The 20,214-nt window shown below is 38.9% G+C and overlaps 2 protein-coding genes across 2 annotated transcripts; one reads left to right on the top strand and one right to left on the bottom strand.

Moving 5' to 3' along the window:
• Positions 1-5,292: 5,292 nt before the first annotated feature.
• LOC111223831 (proteasome subunit alpha type-4) lies at positions 5,293-9,100 on the bottom strand. The gene is made up of 9 exons (XM_022748119.1): positions 9,014-9,100; positions 7,966-7,990; positions 7,807-7,849; positions 7,367-7,529; positions 7,176-7,253; positions 6,696-6,784; positions 6,313-6,443; positions 5,856-5,979; positions 5,293-5,526 (listed from the first exon to the last, which is right to left on the bottom strand). The coding sequence occupies exons 2-9, from the start codon at positions 7,966-7,968 to the stop codon at positions 5,372-5,374; spliced, it is 786 nt and encodes a 261-aa protein (XP_022603840.1). The 5' UTR covers positions 7,969-7,990; positions 9,014-9,100; the 3' UTR covers positions 5,293-5,371.
• A 4,114-nt stretch (positions 9,101-13,214) lies between these two features.
• LOC111224147 lies at positions 13,215-20,067 on the top strand. Its single transcript, XM_022748573.1, has 15 exons — positions 13,215-13,351; positions 14,322-14,527; positions 14,632-14,769; positions 14,903-15,041; positions 15,128-15,408; positions 15,472-15,959; positions 16,384-16,525; positions 16,647-16,790; positions 16,883-16,951; positions 17,196-17,254; positions 17,884-18,074; positions 18,172-18,572; positions 18,958-19,057; positions 19,154-19,355; positions 19,460-20,067. Exons 1-15 carry the CDS (start codon positions 13,229-13,231, stop codon positions 19,594-19,596), a joined length of 2,820 nt encoding a protein of 939 aa, XP_022604294.1. The 5' UTR covers positions 13,215-13,228; the 3' UTR covers positions 19,597-20,067.
• The last annotated feature ends 147 nt before the right edge of the window (positions 20,068-20,214 follow it).

Raw genomic sequence — 20,214 nt, forward strand, 5'->3', positions numbered from 1 at the left:
TGTGTGTTATGAAGCATGAAACTTTTATAACTGATTTATCTTCTACGGTGTGTCAGTAATGGCAGAAATACAATGTAATACTGAGCACCCGTCTTCACTACTTGTATCTGAAGGCTGAATCTACTACACTTTACAGATTGGGATTTTACATGTAAAACATATAAAATTCAATTAGTATCCACTGTTATAGTTTAAATACCCCATGCAAAAGTTAGATAGGGTTAGGGTTATGGATTGCACAGTGGATTTTAAGAAACACAATCAGTCAACATGAATTTGACACAGACACAGTACTGGGTCATTTTGTTCTGCGTCTCTCTACGTAAAAAAAGGTGATAGTTAGGGAGTGAGAGGGGGAGTGTGCTTGTAGTTGAGGTGGTGGTGGGGGTACAGTAGTGGTAGCAGTGAATTAATTTTGAATTATTATAATGGTATTTAGTGATTTTAATTTGTATCTGTATTGTGTACTGTATTTATATTGTTTCTACCTGTCCAGTGACCGCAGATGGAAATGAACGATTAGCTAATTCTGGAATAATGCATCATTTTCTTTGAATGAGATTCATGTATTTGTACATGAGCCCTGATAAATAAATATAATAAAGTATTTAGTGAACGAGCCTACGAGGCACAGGCCCAGGGACCCCGAGGCTTCATCTGCGAAATGTCACAGAATGACTTGTACATTGTATACTGTATCAATACAACGGCAAATACACACATTAAGAAGCAGTATTAGTTAATGAGGAAGACCAGCTCTTGAACATTTACTGACCGGACTTCAACATGCCGTAAAGTGTGAGTCTCCTGTCCTCTAAACCATCTTGGACTTGCTGCTGGTGATACGTGGCTAAAACTCTCAAGATCAGTGACAGGATCAAGATCAAGGACTCTGAAATGGCAGCAAGTCTCATGTCATGTTTAACCTCGTATGCTAACTGGTGTTTTTCCCCTCTGGGGCTGAGGGAGAGATGGGAAGATGACTGCATTGTAGAAACACTCCCCCTTGTTTCTGTCTGCTTCAGCCTCTCATACTCCCCCTTTTCTCTCTTTTCACTCTTCCTTCCTTCCATATCTCCTGCTCCTCCTCCTGCTCCTCCTCCAGTGCTAGCAGGATAACATACCGCCTGCCTCTTGTTTGGATAAGTTAATGCTGAGATGTCAGCCTTGATTCTGATGTATACCACCTGCCTTGGCCTCCGGTTGACCTCGTACTCCAGCTCCCACTGCAGAGACATTCCAGTGCTTTTCTGGGACTGTGTTTACACTGCAACAGATTGCCCTGCTCTCCCTGTCTGCTTCATCACAGTGGACAGTGGTGGGCCTCTACACCCTAGTCCAGAGTCATCCCAATGTACGCTTGTGTTGTCCTGAGGGTGCACTATAAGTGAGCTGGCAAAAGACTCCGAGATCCTCAAGAGATAGTGTCGTTTTCAAGAATATGAGTGTCAGTATGAAGTTTAGGACACAGATATTAAATTCTTACACTATCCTACAGTAACTTTACCAGATTTAGAAAGCAGAAAAGAGGGGAGGTCAATGGACGGAGCATCTCCGTTTCTCTGTTTTAGGCTCAGGAGGGGAGGCCTGCGAGCGGCTCCAGTCATTCTGATGCCAAGATCCTCCCACTCACCACTGTGAGAGCTCATGTGAACACCATGACCTCACTGCGTCTGCCCTTTAAATGAATTAGTGCTGCTGATTTAAAGTTTAAGTCCATGTAAGATCCTAACCAAAAGATTGAAGTCAGATGAAAAGAAGTTTTCATTGCAGGCCAAGTCTTTATCTTAGATGCGCCTTAAATATCTCAATTTTTAATGGGACGTCACTTAGTCGGCTCATAGAAACTTGGAAAGGAAAAGTGACTAACACTTTACTCTAAGTCCCCTTGTTTAGCATTTATGATCAGGATACAAACATTTTATTAGCGCTTTACAACACACCATAATATAATTGTATCAATTCCAACTCCTAAGAAGTTTACTATTTTATATTATTACACCTGTGTTTTATTCTATTGTCCTTCACTATGTTTATACACCGGCCTCCACTGCAGGTGTCCACAGGAGGAGTTAACATTGTTAAAACAATAATAATAAATTTGATTTTATGCACCTTTCACGCAACTCTCTTTACATAAGGATAACAACAACATGTTAATGAAAAAGCTCAACAGTCATTAAAAATGACAGAGAAGTGGTGAGAAAATAGCCTAACACCACTGATAAACACTTACATCTATGGGAAACAACATTATATTGCGTTATTATACATGTATCAAATGTTAGTATACTGCTTATAAATGCTAAATGCGTTACTGAAAAATGTTTTGTTTGTATATTTATTTTTGTTACTATTAGTTAGTTTATATAAAGGCAGATGTTATGGATATGTTAGGGGATAAATAAAGTATCTATCTATCTATCTATCTATCTATCTATCTATCTATCTATCTATCTATCTATCTATCTATCTGTTATTCGGCCAACAGCAGTTGGTTGCAGTTACATTTACATTCTGTTTCTATAGCAACCGGCGTTACCACAGTTCCATAGCCCATATTGTGGCCTGTATTTTTACTAGAGCTATCAACAGAAAGTGAGATGTCCACTATTTTGATAATTTAATTATTGCTGTAGTAATCTTTTAAGCAAAATTGCTAAACATTTGCTGGTTTCTCCTCCAGGAAAGTGATGATTGAATGCTTTTATCTTCTTTACATCACAGTACACTGAATATCTTTGGATTTTGGACTGGTAGGGTGAAACAACACATTTGAAGATGTCACCTACAAGAAATTATATTGGGTATTTTTCCCTATTTTGTGACATTTTATAGAAAATCAATAGATAATAGAAGTTATCATTTGTTGGAGCCCTAATGGTTTATTGTCCTCATTACTATCTTGTAGGTATACATCCTGCAGGGACTTTATTGATCTTTATTGGTAATGAGCATGAGGACCGCAAGTCCATACTTTTGTGAATCTAACTAGTTTCCTTGTTACGGTACTAACTCATTCATTATTTAATAGTTCATTCATTTCAGCCTTTATCAAGAGTTTTTGTGCAGTGTAATAAACATATTATTGTATCTATTCTAAAACAAATATGGACGAGGAAAATCTCCACTTATCTGTGATTATAATTATACTATCAGAAGCCTTGCCATTATAAGTATTGAGTGCAAAATGTGAAAAAAACGTTGTGTATTGTCTCTTTGTAGAACTGTAGCTACCATTGAGGACATCGAGGTCATGTCCGCAGCATTGTTTCTGGGAATGTGTGGGGCATTAACAAACTGAGGGGGAGTTGACATTCTACTATTACACACAAAATATACATGATGGATTTGCAAAGGCAGATTCAGGAAGTCACTGGGCTCAACATACAATATTTGACTGTTTGTGGCCAAAAAGGGATAATATAAGATTTCAATAAAACAAAGGGATATTATTATTCCACCTGAATTACTTTTTCAGGTGAGGTGGAGAAGATTTTAGAAGTTTATTGTCTTAGGAAGTACAAAAAAAACATTTAAATATTCTTTTAAATAAGTAAATATAATTATTTGTATTTATTGGTGGCTATTGTGGTTGCACTGGGGGAATTTGGACTCAGTATTTATAAAATCCTTGCTAATCTTCATGTACCTGAAGCTTCACATATCAACACATCAACATCCTCTGCTCCAGTGTTTTACATAAAGCAGGCAGCTTTATGTAAAACACTGCAAGAATCAGTTTCTCTTCAGCATCTTTCCCACATATTGTAAACATCCTGAAGTTCATCATCCACTTGGATGTAAACATGTAATATATAATAATAGAATAATAATAGAAATGGATATTTCAGTCAGTATGTCTCAGCAAAAAGACATGATAAAAAGAAGCTAGGCACAAATTTGTACCTGTATAACCTGGTAGTGGCCGTGTCATCACAGTATGTGCACTGCAGCATTAACAGCTGGTTTTAATCCAGACATGACCACCTACATAGTCTGTAACTGAGTGCCCATTACTGATATAACAGACACTCTGTTGCTGTCACATTCACCACCTGCTCTTTGACTCAACACAGCTCACCACATGATATTTAAGTCATTATCGCCAATAACTGGCTGTTTGAATGTGCAAAATTGATGTTAAAAATGTTGTTATGTCTTTGTCATTACATTAGGTCTGCACATCAGTGAGTCTGCACTGATCAGCTGCGGTATTCAGTATTTCTTCTTCACTGATTGGATCCCACACAACTACTGGCCATAAACCAAAATATAATTTGTTTTTCATAATTCATTGAGGTAGCTGATCACAGTAATTATGGATCAATTATGTTATTGCAGAAAGATACTTAAAAGCACATTTTTCCAAACACATAACAGAAGGACATACAACCTCAAGAAATGTCTTCAGGGAACTCTATCGCCATCAAGTGGTAAGGAGAACAAGTAACACTCAAAGGAGACTCCAGCAGAGATGGCAGACGGTAGAATGTCATGTTGACTAAGTCTGTCAATACAAGAAGCTGCTTATTAACAGTCTCAATGTTACATAAACTGGTTTATTCTGATCAGAGACTTTCTGGGAAACTCATTTATTCCAGAACTCAATGATTAAACAGCTGTATTTCTGTTTCCCTTTTTCCTAAAAAATGTGGTTAATTTTCAGCTGCACAACAAATACTGTCTTACTGGATTCAAAGACATTAAGTTGCAATAATTACTCACCTTGTTGTTTATAATAGATGTCATTATTTGAACTTGCTTTGCTGTAAGAATCACAATCAGATTACTTACAGTGTTATAATTTGAAGTACATTATCATAATCACTTGATTCTAACAAAACTGGAGGTGAATGTGAAATTCATCTCAATTTAACTATAAATGCATTGAGCAAAATTATTCCATTAAAAAAAAAAAAAAAAAACAGGCCTTGCTTTTAAGATATTAGATTTAGGTAGCACACCACCGTTCAGGTGCATTCTCAGGCCTCAGAGCTCCATCATGTGGCGAAAAACCTTCACTCTATTGCAAGCATACGTAGAATATACTGTACATGGCCAAAAGAAAAGGCAGGCAGCAGTTTTCCTTTGGCATGCTTTAAGACCACCTGAAGCTAAAACATCAGTGCCTGCTTCTAGCTAATACGAAACACGTAGGATCAGTAAAGAAACTTTCCTTTTGGAGGCTGTAGTTTATGATGCTGTCAAATTATATGAAATGTAGTGTTTTGTCTACACCATTTATATAGATGAAGATAGGTCTTTAAAAGAGAGACAATAACACTTCTATCAGTTTCCACACTTTTAATGTAAAAGACAAAACAATACAGGATTTGGTGATACGAAGGAAAAAGAAAATATGATTTGCTTATTTGTCCTTCTCCTTTTGCTCCTTCTCTTTTTTGTCCTTTTCAGCCTTGGCCTCTTCAGCCTCGTGCCGCTTGATGAGTTCCTCTACTTCTTTCTGTTTAAGCACTTTGATTTTTGTTTTCCCGTCTTCCCGTGTCAGGGTGGCGATCTCCACTGAAACAGTAAATGTGATACAGCATTGTGTTATTATATTGCACTTAAGAGAACTTTGGCAACAAGGCAGTAGACAAATCTTGAGGATTGTGATTAAATTACTTATTTAGGCAAATAGCCACCTTGTTTATCAGATGTACATTACTTTCAGCATGCAAGAACAAAGAGCTGACAACCCTTAGGAACTTGGTTTAGAATTTGTCATTTGGTGTTGATGTCTGACCTAAATTATAACTACTGTAAAGATATGTCCTGCATTAACACACTGCGTATCAGTAGCATCATTTCTAAAATCTAAACTCCAAGAGAGTACTATTATTGAATCTCACCTTTCTCTGCTGAGAGCTTGCTGACATCCATTGTTTTGTTGAGGACTTTGACGGCCAAAGCCAGAGCAGAGGAGAGAGTCATCTCTCCCTCTTTGTAGTCCTGCTTCAACATGGACACTGCAGCCTGAGGCCAAGAAGTCAACTCATCAAACACAACACAGAAGAACAGTGTAGCTGAACTCAACTTTGGTGTGATGCACAAACTTATTTCTTCAACTTATTTGTCACTCAAAGTTGCTTTGACAACTTAGCATTTTATACTACCAACAAATTTTTAAATATACATTTTTAATGCCCAATTTTAGCATTATGCTATTCATATTCAGAACTACTACAATTACTTCTATACAACATTGTTCATATTCTGAATGATACCCCAACAACTGCAAGACACTATCTGGTGTATCTGTTGAGATCATCTCCCTGATTCTCATTATCTAATTAATTTCAGACTTACAGCACTGTTATTGCCAATGCAGGTTGCCTTCCAGCCTCCATAGTTGCCGCTGGGGTCACTCTGGTACAGCTGGAAACCGTAGTGTTTGTCCCAACCCATGTACAGCAGAGAAACACCAAATGGCCTTTTTCCTTTTCAGACAAACCACACAGCTGTTACTGAATGCCAAAATCCATCTGTTTTTTTACGCAACAATGAAAATACTCCGTCGATACTCTGGCCACTTGTGTACCAATGTGACATTTTGGTAGACATCTGTAAACATGCAGACTGTGAATGTCAAGAATGACAAAGGTCATGTATAATTCACCTGCTAGAATCCTTCAGCAACATTAAAGTTTAAGAGCAAATAAACTACATAAAGAGAATACTTCGCATCTTACCTCCAAACTGTGTGTAGGCTTGCTTGATGTCACACAGGGCTGTCACCAACTGCTCGCAGGGTATTGGCTCCTGGTACTGCAATAAATATCTGCAGAAAAATTTAAACTTGTCAACAGTTGGTGGTGAAGGTGATAAATGGCTATAGAGAAAGTGATAACACCTGAGAATTCATATCTTCATTTGGCAGGTTCTTACTCAGTCATAATATATTGGATTGGATTTTTTCTTAATTTAAACAATCTTATTCTTGTATTTATGGGTTTGCATATTCAGGCTCTCCTGTTCCAAAACCTGTTAAATTGTTTAGTAAAAGTTGGACACTTTTCCACTGAACATTAAAATATTTAAAATGGAACAAAATCATTTGTTATTAAACTTGCATGGATCCAATATTTAGAAGCAAATCCCGGAATATCCAAAGAGGTACATGGGACAACCCTAAAACTTTAATGGTTGGCAGGTTTTCCTCTGAAGCTTACCTCTGTGCAATTAGCCGCAGTTCATTTGTCAGTACATTGGCGTCTGATGTAATCCCAGCAACACTGCATGCCATGTCTCTGAAAGGGTTAAGCATACACAAGATATCGGTATATAATGTTAGAATAACTGATGTGTTTATTTTTCTAAGTAGTGGGTGCAAAAGAGACCCTCTTTAGCTCAGTTCACTCACTCATTGAGCTTGTAGATTTTCTCAGAGAAGAAAACCTCATCAAGCAGCTTGTGGATGTTGCGTCTCTCTGCTGCTAACAGCACTCCATCGTTGGCTAGAATCCCCAGACATGTTCCAGCGTGACCGATTGCTTCCATGGCGTACTCCACCTGATACAGGCGGCCTGTAAATTACAGTCGCAAAGTTTATATTGACCAAAATAAATAAATAACTAAGTAATGACATGCTCTGAAATATGGCTAAAAGCTAGAAATTGGACCTACTGAATGGAACTTCTAGCCCTTCTTCTTGGCCTCAGCCAACTAATTAAACTAATTAGTACCCCAAACGGTCTGAATTTAATATCCTCAATTTCACAGATCCTCTGGTGGCATCCTGTATTTTAACCTCTCTCTTAACATTTGATTATCAATTGTTTAAAGAATAAAACAAACACTTGCCTTCAGGAGAAAATATGGTGGTCCGGGAATCATATCTGCGAGACTAAATAGCAGAGAAACAACAGATAATGACTGACAGAAACAAGACATATGAAAAACAAAATCTTGCCTGCTTTGTAAAGTTAAGTGAGATTTGTGCAGAGTATAACAGCTACCTACCATTTTTCACGTAACTGGAACTATCCTGCAAAATATAAAACAGTTGTTATAAAGATGAGGCAACCAGCAGAAACCACTGGGGAAATGCAACAGTACATTTACTCAAGTATTTGTACTTTCCTTGAGTATATCCATTTTTCGAGTCCACAACATTTCAGAGCCAAATATTAATAACAGATATTCACCACAACTTTTTATTTTGTCCTACCAACTTTATCATCTCCTGACTGCCAAAGTTATCTTAATATCCTATAGAGGAGCCCGGTTCTTAGGTTGGAAACCGGTAAACTACCTGTCTGTATGGTCCTTAAAATAGCTCCACATCGAGCAGCTACAAAACTAAAAGCATATTATGCATTGTTGCTTCAGTATTGCTTCAGTTTAATCAGTAAGATAAAGCCATTTTAATAATACCTGTTTCAAGGAGCATTTAGTGCATAAGTACTTCTACATTTGATACGTTAAGTACATTTTGCGAAGGGGAGATATCACTACTTTTTTCACATCTGAACCACATCAGACCAGGTTTAAATAAAAAACCACTACAGTTAAACCTTGTCAAATCTGGATGGGATTATCCCAGAGAAGCTAAAGACTCTTTGAAACACATCTTCAGATTTTTGAAACCTTTACTCTATTTGTGAAGACACAAAAAAGAGGAGAATCCGTCGCTCATATGGCAAGTTTAAGTTACCTTTAAGAATCCAGAAACCACAGTGAGCTAACGTAGTTCTGGTTTCCTAGATAAATAAATACATATCTCCTTCCTAAATTAATACGAGAACAAACCGTGAATCTAGTCTCAATGAATAGTTTCGACACAATTAGTTTCACGCTTCTCTGTATCTCGGTGTATGACAGCTAGCTAACTGCTGCTAAAGAGAATGAATCTGCAATATCCGAGCATGCTAATACGCTAGCATGTTGATTAACTAGTTCCATAATAAAGAAAGTCTTCTGGCTGGAGCGCCACAGAATTGAGTTACAAGTCATAATCATGGCGAAATAAAACAATGCTGTAGTAAATAGTAAAGTAGTGATTCATTACCTTAGGTGAACGGTCTAAGTTAGCTTGCTTTGGTCCAGGGAGGGAGCTCCGGCACTTTCAGTTTGATGTTCCCTCACACCGGATGCGATGGCAGGGAAGTAGCTGCTAAACAGCGCCACCTGTCAGTGGGAGGACTGATCGGTATTCTGTGTTATTGTGGCCAGTGCGATGGATGGATGGATGGACGGATGGACGGATGGACGGATGGACGGATACTCCTCTCCACAACCAACTCCAAGTTTTGGAAAATTGTGATGGGTACTTTATACTATTTTCTGACAATTTACAAGGTATACAACTAACTGATTAATTAATTAAAAATAATTCACAAAATAGAAGACAATGAGAACAGGCTTTAAAATTATGAACTTGCATGACAAATGCAGTCACATGATAACAGCCAATCTTATACTCACATACTTTCACTTGTTTCCGATTTTGAATACACAAATTATACTGCAGCAGAGTTCTCCTTCAGCCCTAGAGGGCAGCAGTAATGAAAGAAACTGAAATGTAGTGTGAAGTAAAAAAGGAACAAGATATTCTCCTGCACTGAATGATTAAAAATTGAAGCCAGAAATCTTTCTGCCAGCAAGGCTCCCCGGCAGAAAGCCCTGAAGGCAAACGTTTTCTAACAGCCAGCCTATTCAAAATACTGTATTTTATAAACTAGCCTACTATTTGAACGTCAACATGATCCTGAAAATAATTTTACCCAAGAATAGGAGAATGGTGAAATTATTTTCTGCGACAACACCTTATTTTCCATGACATTTTACTTTTTCTCTCATTTTCCATGTGTTTTCTGTGACTGGTAGCTGGAACGGTTTTCCAGGTTTCCCAGGACACATGGGAACCCTTTTTTAGTTATTGTACAAAAATACATCCTGATTAGTGAAGCTTTATTATGGGAAATATTTAGGAATATGAATCTGGATCTGGTTTTGCAACAAAATACACAGTGATATATGATCATGTTAACTGGGACATAGTTGCCATAATATGGAAAATATTTAAATCCTGCAGTGCAGGTAATGGATGGATGAATGCATTGATGGATGATTGGGTTGATACAATATATTAGGTCTGTGCACTAGTATGAATGACTTTAAAGTAAGTCAGACTCATGACAAAGTGTGTCATGGTGTTGTAGTGTCACCTACAGGTGATATGGCGTAAAGTTTTACAACTGCACTGTTCTCGACTTCTTAAGTTAACTGCCACAATAGCCCCCAGCCCTCACTGGGCAGCTTACATCATCGATTCGTAAAGGCCCAGTGCACACTGACACACCAAGCTGTCATTTTAAGATTTATACAGTCTGGAAACAGTTTATTAAAAACTGCAAGAAAATTAATTTTTTACTTTACTCTGAATGGAGGACTGAAATGGAGAGAGAAAGATGCATTTACAAATATTACTGTTTTGGTAGGGATGTACTGTCAGTCGAACTGTTGAACTGCACAGGCGGGATGAACAATTTTTCCTAAATATATTCCCTCATTTGGTGTTTTGATGATACAGAAGCATCTGCTTTTGGTAATGTTCATACTGACCTTTATGTTTATTAAGCTTAGCAAAGAACACATCTAACAGCAAAATTGATATGAACTTATACAAGAAAACTCCATGTCACCTTCAAAGTCATCACTTCAACCTCATAGTAAATGGCAAATATATAAGATACCAAAGCTGTCCTGAATTACTACAAACGTCTGAATCAAAAGTTTAAAATATAAAGATTTGATTAAAACCATTCTTTTGTCATGCTCCACACTCACAAGATGAAACTAATACAGGTCTTTTTCAGGAAAGAGTTTAATGTCAGATAGTAACTAGCATTTTCCACGTATAATAACAACTGTGGCTCCTGCTTCTCCTTTCCCCCTCATACTCCCTCCTTTTTGTATTATCAGTACATAATACTTTCAATTTCTCTTTGAAAATGTCACTTAGATATTCAGGTGAACTGTACTGTGACCTGGCCTCACCCTACTTGCTCTATATCAAGATAAATAAATGTTTTCAGGTTTCTCTTTACTTTCATTTCATGTGAAAAGACACTTGATCACAGCTTAAGCCTTTTAGACTGTGTGCATTTACTTCCTTGTAGATCTGGGTTGATAAACCTTACACTGACTAAAAGTGGATATACACATGCATGTTACCTGAAACCTTCCATTTAAAATTTGAATGAAGTACTGGACTGCAAATCCCTTTAATTAATTAATTTCCAAAGAAAAACAAAGAAGGTGGTGCAAAATACCAGCAGAAAACAAAGACTATTGATCACTCAGGCAACAAACACAAAGTCCTCATCCCAGTACAAACCAGCAATCATGCTGTCCACACATGTCAAGTTAGCATTCAGCCAATCTGATTCACCAAAAACATCCTAACCCACAGCAGCAGTGTGCAACAATGCCGACAATAGGAGCTAATCTCTTCAACTCTGCCATGATGTCTGTACTGTGACTATACCCAGCTAGCTTCTTCTTATAGCCAGCTGAAGACCCATAGTTGGCGGCATTTGACGTAGTTCCGGCAAATCGTACACATTCAAGTCATGCTCATAGTGCAAGAAGAGGCGTTTGGGGACAGAGTGTACAAGTTAGTGTGCCATCAAAATGGTTTTGAAGCTGTTAAATATACACAGTGCTGCTGCTTTAATTCCAAACTTCAGAAACAGAATCATAATACCTCGCCTTATTTACTCAGCAGCATTGTTCTGTATACAATAATGTAGATAAACTGGTTACAGCAAGAGAAGGCGTGTTATGAATACCATTTGACTGATGTAGTTATTACATGCAAGAATAAAGCATCATAAAGGTTTAATTCACTAAAATCCTGTTTGTGATTTTCATAGACAGGATTTCAAGATGCAGCTGGTGGGTGCTGGTTGGAGTGTGTCCGGTTTGGGGGCCTCAGAATTCTGTCCTTGCTATTTGCAGATAATGTGGTGCTGTTGGCCTCATCAGTCCGGGACCTTCAGCATGCACCGGGGTGGTTTACAGTTGAGTGCACTGAAAATGGTGGCTTGCTCTCTTTGGGTTGGGATGGAGTTTCTCCCCCGAGTGAGGGTAGGATGCAGCAGGAGATTAACAGGCAGATCAGTGCGGCGTAGGCAGTAAAGCAGGCATCGTATTGGATCATTGTGGTGAAGAGGGAGCTGAACCGGAAGGCAAAGCTCTCAATTTACCAGACAATCTTCTCTCCGACCCTCACCTGTGATCATGAGCTTTAGGTCATGACTGAAAGAATGAGACTGCAGATACAAATGACTATCATAAGTTTCCTCCACGGGGTGGTTGGGTTCAGCCTTACAAAATATAATGAGCTGCAACCTTCACTTTAACAAAAGGCTCACTGACTACGTCAATGGAGATCCACTGTATATGCCTGTGGCTTCCTGACCTTTCTATCACGTCTGTTTGTTTTTCTTTCTCTTTTCTGGTTTCAAACTATTGTGTCTGCTATTAACTATTGTGTGCAAAAAAAATTAATAAAAATAAATAAATAAGCGATCACGCTTATTTTCATTCACACAATGTTGCCTGCATGTAGCCTGCGTGACGCTGCCAAGAGAAAAACATAAACAAACACAAAGTATCTCTGCGTGATTGCACACCTTCCTGCTTCAGAGGATGGTTTGTTATTAGACTGATGTAGTGGTCACAGGTACTTGAAAAATTTTTAATGATTTGTTCACTTTAGATTCACATTTGAGGAAGAGGCTGTGAATCATTTATCAGCGTTCCAAATTTTCTGCCACAAAATGTATTTACTTACCTCTCACAGTGCAGTCAGTTTGAACAATTCATTTTACAATAAAACTGCTAATATTATATACCATACAATGATTGTGCTTGGATTTCATTTTTCCAAACATTCAAAATGAGAACACAATATCTTTGTCACCAGCAATTACTATAAACTATAAAACTATACTATATATTGATTTCAGTTTCAGTTTGAAGGAATTCAGGCAAGGTGTTTCCAGAACAAAATGTTATTGTTCACTGAAAACCAGTTTTCGTCGTCTTGCATAAACCTATTGTTCTCAAACATATTTTTTTTTGTTTTTATTGTTCTCTGCATGCCATTGAACTTAGCAGGACCTCGTCCAACTTCTCCAGCAGATCTGTGGGTGTATATAAAAGATGCCGCAGGTGGATGCAAACTGCCGAGAATCTGGAGACAGTCCTTGGCATCATGGCTTTCACACTGGTGCCCCTGCTTCAACTGCTCCTGGTCTCACTGGTGTCTGCATCGCATCACTATGGGGGAACCGTGACCTTCTCCTACAAAGGAAGAAACCCTGATGGATCCCATAGGGTGAGAGATGATAATGTTATTCAGCATTCTCTATAGATAATGTGTGAATCTGTCTTGTATGGGCATCATTCTTGTTATTCTAATAGAATACAATTTTAAATTCAGCAAATTTCAATTTCATTTTTTTCTATTTCCTCAGTCTATTTTATTTTTTTATTGTCTTTTTATCTTGAAAGGCTGCACAAAATGTATCCTGAATTATTATTATTATTTTGCATTTCAAGACATCATCAAGGCACATCGGGGGTAAAAAAAAAACAAAAAACAAAACTAATTAATTTATCTTTTCTTGGTCCACAGTGTCCACAACAGATGCCTTTCATGGTTTTATTGTTTTTTAGCATGACATGTACAGCAACAGTGCATCCAAATTTCTTTATCTCTTGCTTTAAGAATTAAATCTTCAAAAAGGTCCAAAATAGTTTTGCTTTAGATTCCTGTTTTCATACTTGCTGTCAACTGTATGCAAGGTGTCGACTGAAAGTTTTAATTGTGCTATTGTGTTTTGCATTTTTCCTCCAAAATGCTTATTTGTCATAATCAAGACAAAATAGTTAGTTAAATAGTTTGTTAAAGTAAACTTGAGTTCACATGAAATTATTTAATGTTGTATAGTGTCTTTAGTACCTTTCTTTAACTAACATTTGCCTGTTCATGGAAAAAAGAAGAATTTTAGTTAGGATTAGGGTATGTGACAATGTAGCAGGAGGTGGATATCTTGGTTGCTTATGTTGGAATTGGATGACCTTCTGTCTGTAATTTGTGATTTTAAAAACCTGTTTATGATTTTGACTAAAATATGACCTTCAGCTACATGTGTTGCTTGTGTTGTTTATATTAGAAAAGTGTTATGGTTATCGGAACAGATAAACGTCTTCTTAAAATGGATAGTATTATAGAGTGATATAACTGCTAGGTTTATAGAATACAGCCAACACACACAATTGCTTAATTTGAGCTTCTTCCACAGGTCGACATTCGCAACAGGGACACTTTTGATGGGTGTCGGTTCTCCCACTCATGGCAATGTTTCAACGGCAACTGTGGCCAGAACATCAGAAGTCAGAGCGGAGTGCTTGACCAGAGCACCAATGCGCCACAATATAACAGGCAGTGGTGTGAAACTGAAACAGTCGTTACGAAAAAACTCTGGAGTGAAAAACCTTTTCAAGAGAGGTGGGCTATAAATCATTTAAATATTGTTTTATTTATTAAGTCAAATTTGTTCAGTTACTCACATCTATATCTGCAGTATTTCAAGTGTTGTTTCCACATATCAGGGCAGCTAGCTGTTGTTGGATCCCAACGCGCTATGGGAATAGTAACTGGAGGCTACTGACTCATGTGGATTTGGGAACGAGATCTGACACCAGACAACCAAACAGATCACCAGACATCGCCATTCTACCTTTCCTCCGGTAAGTCTCCTGGAGTTATCATGAAACTACTAACCTTTAACTATTTTTTTAAGGAAACTATAGAATTTGAGAATATCCTCCTGCTATCCAGGCGCAACATTTTTTCTAACTCATGTTAATGTGTCTATTCAAGAGTTCCTCAGAACTGCCCACGGACATACAACTTGATGTCCGCTGATCCTGATGGTGACCGAGTTCGATGCCGATATGGAAATGCCATGGGTACAGAGTGCAGCTCGTGCAACCAGCCATCAGGCTTCCACTTAGATCAGGTCAGTTGAAAAATCTTTTTACTGATACATTGCATATTAATGGATTGATGCTATGCCTCTCAACTACTAAATGTTCATGTTTTTAGGACTCTTGTACATTACACTACCACAACACCAGTGCCAATGCAAGAGTTTTTGGATTTGAGTTGGTGGTGGAGGACTACCCACAAGGCCACATCACTCTTGCCTACACGGATGGATCCCGATCCGCCAGGAGTCCACTGCCAAGGAGGAGAAAGAGACAACTATTAATCCCATCTACAACAACCGCAGCCCCATGGTGGTGGTGGCACAGTACAACCACATATCCAACCACCACCGCACCATCAACCGCACCATCAACCGCACCATCAACCACTGCCCCATGGTGGTGGTGGCACAGTACAACCACATATCCAACCACCACCGCACCATCAACCACTGCCCCATGGTGGTGGTGGCACAGTACAACCACATATCCAACCACCACCGCACCATCAACCGCACCATCAACCGCACCATCAACCACTGCCCCATGGTGGTGGTGGCACAGTACAACCACATATCCAACCCCCACCGCACCATCAACCGCACCATCAACCACAGCCCCATGGTGGTGGTGGCACAGTACAACCACATATCCAACCCCCACCGCACCATCAACCGCACCATCAACCACAGCCCCATGGTGGTGGTGGCACAGTACAAGCACATATCCAACCACCACCGCACCATCAACCACAACCCCCTGGTGGTGGTGGACCTCTACAACCACACCATATACCACAACCTCATGGTCGTGGTGGCGGCACAGTACAACCACAACTGCACCCACAACTACAACCACACCCAGAACCACAACACCATACACTACTACAAGTCAGCTGCATGCCACGTCTGCTCCTCTCAGTAAACTACCTTTGCAGTTCTCTTTACTTGGTAAGTAAGATTTTATGCATGCACAAACAAATACTGAAATCAAGAATCCAAGTACGCAGAAAAGCTTGACCAAAAACCTAATTTTGAAAAAGTTCTAAGATCTTTAACATTGTATTTATTCAGTTAAATAATTTTTGCTTATCCACTATGAATGTCCTGTAAAAGCAGTTTAAAAAAGGATTATTAAGCCTAAATCATAGGAAGGTTTTCTCTACACATGGAGGAAAACATTTGATTATCTGAAAAGATTTAGATTATTATATTTGGAGATACCTGGTGTAAACACTTAGTGACATCACAGTATGAGGCCAGAGTGCAAAAGCTTTAAAGTTTTGATCCATAGACAGTGGCACAGTGGCAGTTTACTAGCTCTTGAATATTTGTTTTACTTTGGGATTTCAATTGATCTTTTTTTCAACTCCAGTGGACCCACCTGCTCCCTCATGTCAAGATGGACTCTACTTGCCGAAGTTTGTGCAGCCAACACCTGAAAATGGAGCACGTATCCGCGCAGAGGTCAACAAAGAAGTGGAGATCAGAGTCAAAGCACAAGCTGCATATGCAACGTGAGTGAGAACCAATGTAATCAGTGAGGCCCTGTGGCAACAAAACATTGTCATCATATCAGCAGGTAAGATTAGATCCGTGATAACAAGGAAATATCTGGTTTCTTTTGTTTTCACACAGATTACATGATATCATCATCAGTGGGCCAATGAACATCAGCAAGCACAGGAATACACATGATGAGTTTGCCATTAGGTGGACGCCTATCCTAGATGACCTTGGAGATCATTTCCCAATCTGCTTTGCTGTTGAATCAGTGACGGGGTGAGCCTTGGGTTCATTTCTTCTATGACAAATCAGTGTGTGTGAGAGAAACCATAACTGAACTTTTTTTTTTTTTAATCATATTTTTGCAGGTCTGCAGCAACCGCTGGTCAAACCACACAAAATCACCATCACCATCACTTCTCCACCCAAACTTCACAGTAAGTGTCATTTCTCTGTGTTTGATGTTTTACAAAATTCACCTCTGAGCAACGAGGCAGAGTCCACTACTTTGATGTTCAGAGGTGCAGCTGAAGGATGAAAAAATAAGGAACTTGTTAAGCTGCCAAGATTTAAAATAATTCTCGATCATTCAGAAAAGAAGCAAATGTGTATCAAAAGTTAGATTTAAAGGCTGGTGGCATCTGCATCTTCAAAATTTATCTTAAAATCTGTTATCACCAGGTCTGGCATCTATCAGTCCGAGATGAGGTGTGTTCTGGTGGAGGTCAGGAGGGAGCAAGGTGAGTCACAGGGCTACATCATTGTCAACATTTGGTAGTGTAACTTTAACTGTAATGGTGTAAATGTTCACCAACTACATCACCTCCTAACTACTGCACAGCCGTATGGCCAGTGTAGATTGGAGAACTCTTAAAGCTGCAAGACCTGTTCTTTTCTAATTTGGTGTGTTTGAGTAAACCATGCTACCAAACAAGATTCAGAACCATGACTGTGTGCAACATTGTTCTTTGAATGAATGTTCTTTCCTTTTGTTGTGAACGCAACTTAAAGCTGCATAAAGAAATTTTTGACCATTAGAGGGCAAAAAGACAGACACAGACCTGATATACCATCAGATTTAAACACAGGCCTGAAGTACTGAGTAAGTACTCAGACTGATGTTGCCATGGTTATCCTGGCAATAAACAACTGCAGACAAATAGCAACATTACCATAAAACATATATTAATATAAAATTGAATATATATAATTAATAACACATATTATAATATTCATTATGTTTTGATATAGACACTACTAAAGTAAAAATAAATAAATAAATAAAAATATTGCTTAATGCAGATTTTGTCAAAAAATATTTCTAAAAAATGTCATGATTCATGTGTTTTTTTTCCATATCTCGTTCCAGTTAAAGCCCACGTGGTCTGCAGTGAGTCATCAATGACGGTACATGTTGACAAATCGTCATTCGATGGACTCCACGAGGATCATCTGCGGCTCAGTGATCCCACCAACACTGCCTGCAGCCTCCAGACACACTCCAACAGTACCCACGTCATTGCTGTCGTCCCCCTCAACGCTTGTGGAACTCAGATCGAGGTAACGAAGGAGTCGTTTGTTTCATCACGTTATTGGTGTTGCTTTTTTGTTTTCACTCACTGCATGAGGACTGAATGCATAACTTTTTATTTTGCAGGAAGATGATGATAACCTCATTTTCAAGAATGAAATCACCACGGTCGACAACAGCAGAGACCTGATCACCAGGAAGCACCTGCTGGAGGTGCAGTTCTACTGCGAGTACCCCAAACGAGGAAATGTGACACTGAGCTTCACAGCACACAGAGAGAATGTCACAGTGTGGGAGAGAGGCTTTGGCACGTTCACCTACGACTTTGAGTTCTACCCTGACAACCAGTACCAAACTATGATTGATCCAAATTCATACCCTCTGGAGTATGACATCGGGAGCAAGATTTACATGCAGTTAGAGGCCACCTCTTCAGTCAACAACACTGAACTGTTTGTGGACTCCTGCAGAGCTGCACCATATGATAACCCCACCTACCATCCAACCTACTCCATCATTGAAAATGGGTACGAAAACTTTCTCAAGTGCCAACAAAGGAAACCACAAAGTGTTTGTAAGGATTTGTTGTTGGGGCTTTTGTTTGTAACTAAATCTCCTGTAGGTGTGAATGAGAGTGTGAATGGTTGCCTGTCTGTTATGTCAGCCCTGTGATAGACTGGTGACCCGAGTGTGCTCCATCTCTCACCCAGTATTAGCTGGGATAAGCTCCGTCTCTCTTTTTGATAATTATCTCCCCTTATCTTAAAAGCTATCCAATATGTCCTAATTTGAAAGTCTTGATTTAGGCAACCTCATCTTTGGCATCACCTATGCTCCTTTTACCTCTGTCCCTGTAGTGGAATAGAGTGCAGAGGCAATGTTCTTATCTTTTTTTTTTCTTGCTTTGACTAGGTGTAAAGTGGACCCAACTGTTGAGATCTATTCCCCCGCCCACAACAAACAGTTCAGGTTCAGCATGGAGGCTTTCAAGTTCATTGGACTGCACGATCAGGTGAGCAGCAGATCATAGAATTAGATTTAAGCAGGTGAGAGTAAATGTCTCCTGAGATATTTCTGATATAATGGCAGCGTGTCTTCTTGTATTCAGGTATACATCAGCTGTTCAGTCCTGATGTGTGAAGCAGGAGTCCCCAACACCAGGTGCTCGCAAGGATGCATCAACTCCACATGGCCAAGTGGTCAACACCATCACCACCGAAAGAGAGAGGCTGTCGTCCAAACTGCAAATCACTTTGTTTCCCAGGGCCCCTTGCGCCTAAGGAGATCGGCAGAGTCCCCCGCAGCCACAGGTATGAAAACACAGAGCGTTTTCTTAACAGCACACCTGCCTTGTTTGAGTCCCAATTAGACTTTGGACAAGACTGAATTCAAATTGTGTTTCTCTCTTCTCCAGTGACCAACCTGAATCTGAACCTGGTATTCATTGCTGGGTGTCTTCTCGCAGCTCTTGGCATGGTCTGTGGATTGGCCATGTACAAAGTCAAAATGTCAAAGGTCAAATACCAACCTTTGCCTACATTTGAAAGTTAAGACAGCAGCGTTTGAAGAATTCCAAACCCTCAGTTTGATTTTTTTTTTTCGAGAGGTTTTGGGTGTTCATGTATCTCCTCATATGCACATTTTAATGAATTAATTTTATATCAACATCCTTAGAAATGCCCACATCTATACTTGTATAAGCTGTGGAAATACTGGGGTCAGGTGAAATATGTCTGTGCAACTGGAAAACTTTGGAGAGAAACTTTTATATTAAATGATAGGATGATCAACTAGTTATGCAGCTGCTGGGTGATGTGATTATAGGTGTGGGATCCCAATTATCTTTATAACTGCTTCTACTAATATGTACTACAGTAAGATCTAAAACAAGTATCTTGATTGTTATGTGTAGTCCTATCCAGTCATAATCATTATATGTGAAAACCCTTCAATTGCTTTGGATGAATGGAGAATACCTAACTCACTTATGATATATGTGTTTGCTGGAAAAATAAAAATATATACGCTCTTACACATATTTTGGTTTTTGTCATTTTCTAATTTTTTTAAATGAAACAACAGTGATATGTCAAGGGCTTCAGAAAGTGTGCTCAGTTGATTGTAGCTGCTGTGCAATAGCAACAATGAAAGTGTGTCCCATTTCTATAA

The sequence above is a fragment of the Seriola dumerili genome, unplaced genomic scaffold (assembly GCF_002260705.1).
Source record: "Seriola dumerili isolate Sdu_G_001 unplaced genomic scaffold, Sdu_1.0 BDQW01000011.1, whole genome shotgun sequence".
Taxonomy (NCBI): domain Eukaryota; kingdom Metazoa; phylum Chordata; class Actinopteri; order Carangiformes; family Carangidae; genus Seriola; species Seriola dumerili.

Excerpts from the sequence above, each read along its gene's own strand:
- LOC111223831 (XM_022748119.1), bottom strand. Across the intron at positions 7,254-7,366 it reads AAAATCTACAAGCTCAATGA|AGACATGGCATGCAGTGTTG; the intron begins GTGAGTGAACTG and ends TAACCCTTTCAG. Across the intron at positions 5,980-6,312 it reads GCATTGGCAATAACAGTGCT|GCTGCAGTGTCCATGTTGAA; the intron begins GTAAGTCTGAAA and ends TCTTGGCCTCAG.
- LOC111224147 (XM_022748573.1), top strand. The coding sequence starts at position 13,229 with ATGGCTTTCACACTGGTGCCCCTGCTTCAACTGCTCCTGGTCTCACTG. Across the intron at positions 15,960-16,383 it reads TTTGCAGTTCTCTTTACTTG|TGGACCCACCTGCTCCCTCA; the intron begins GTAAGTAAGATT and ends TTTCAACTCCAG. Across the intron at positions 16,791-16,882 it reads GCTGTTGAATCAGTGACGGG|GTCTGCAGCAACCGCTGGTC; the intron begins GTGAGCCTTGGG and ends ATATTTTTGCAG.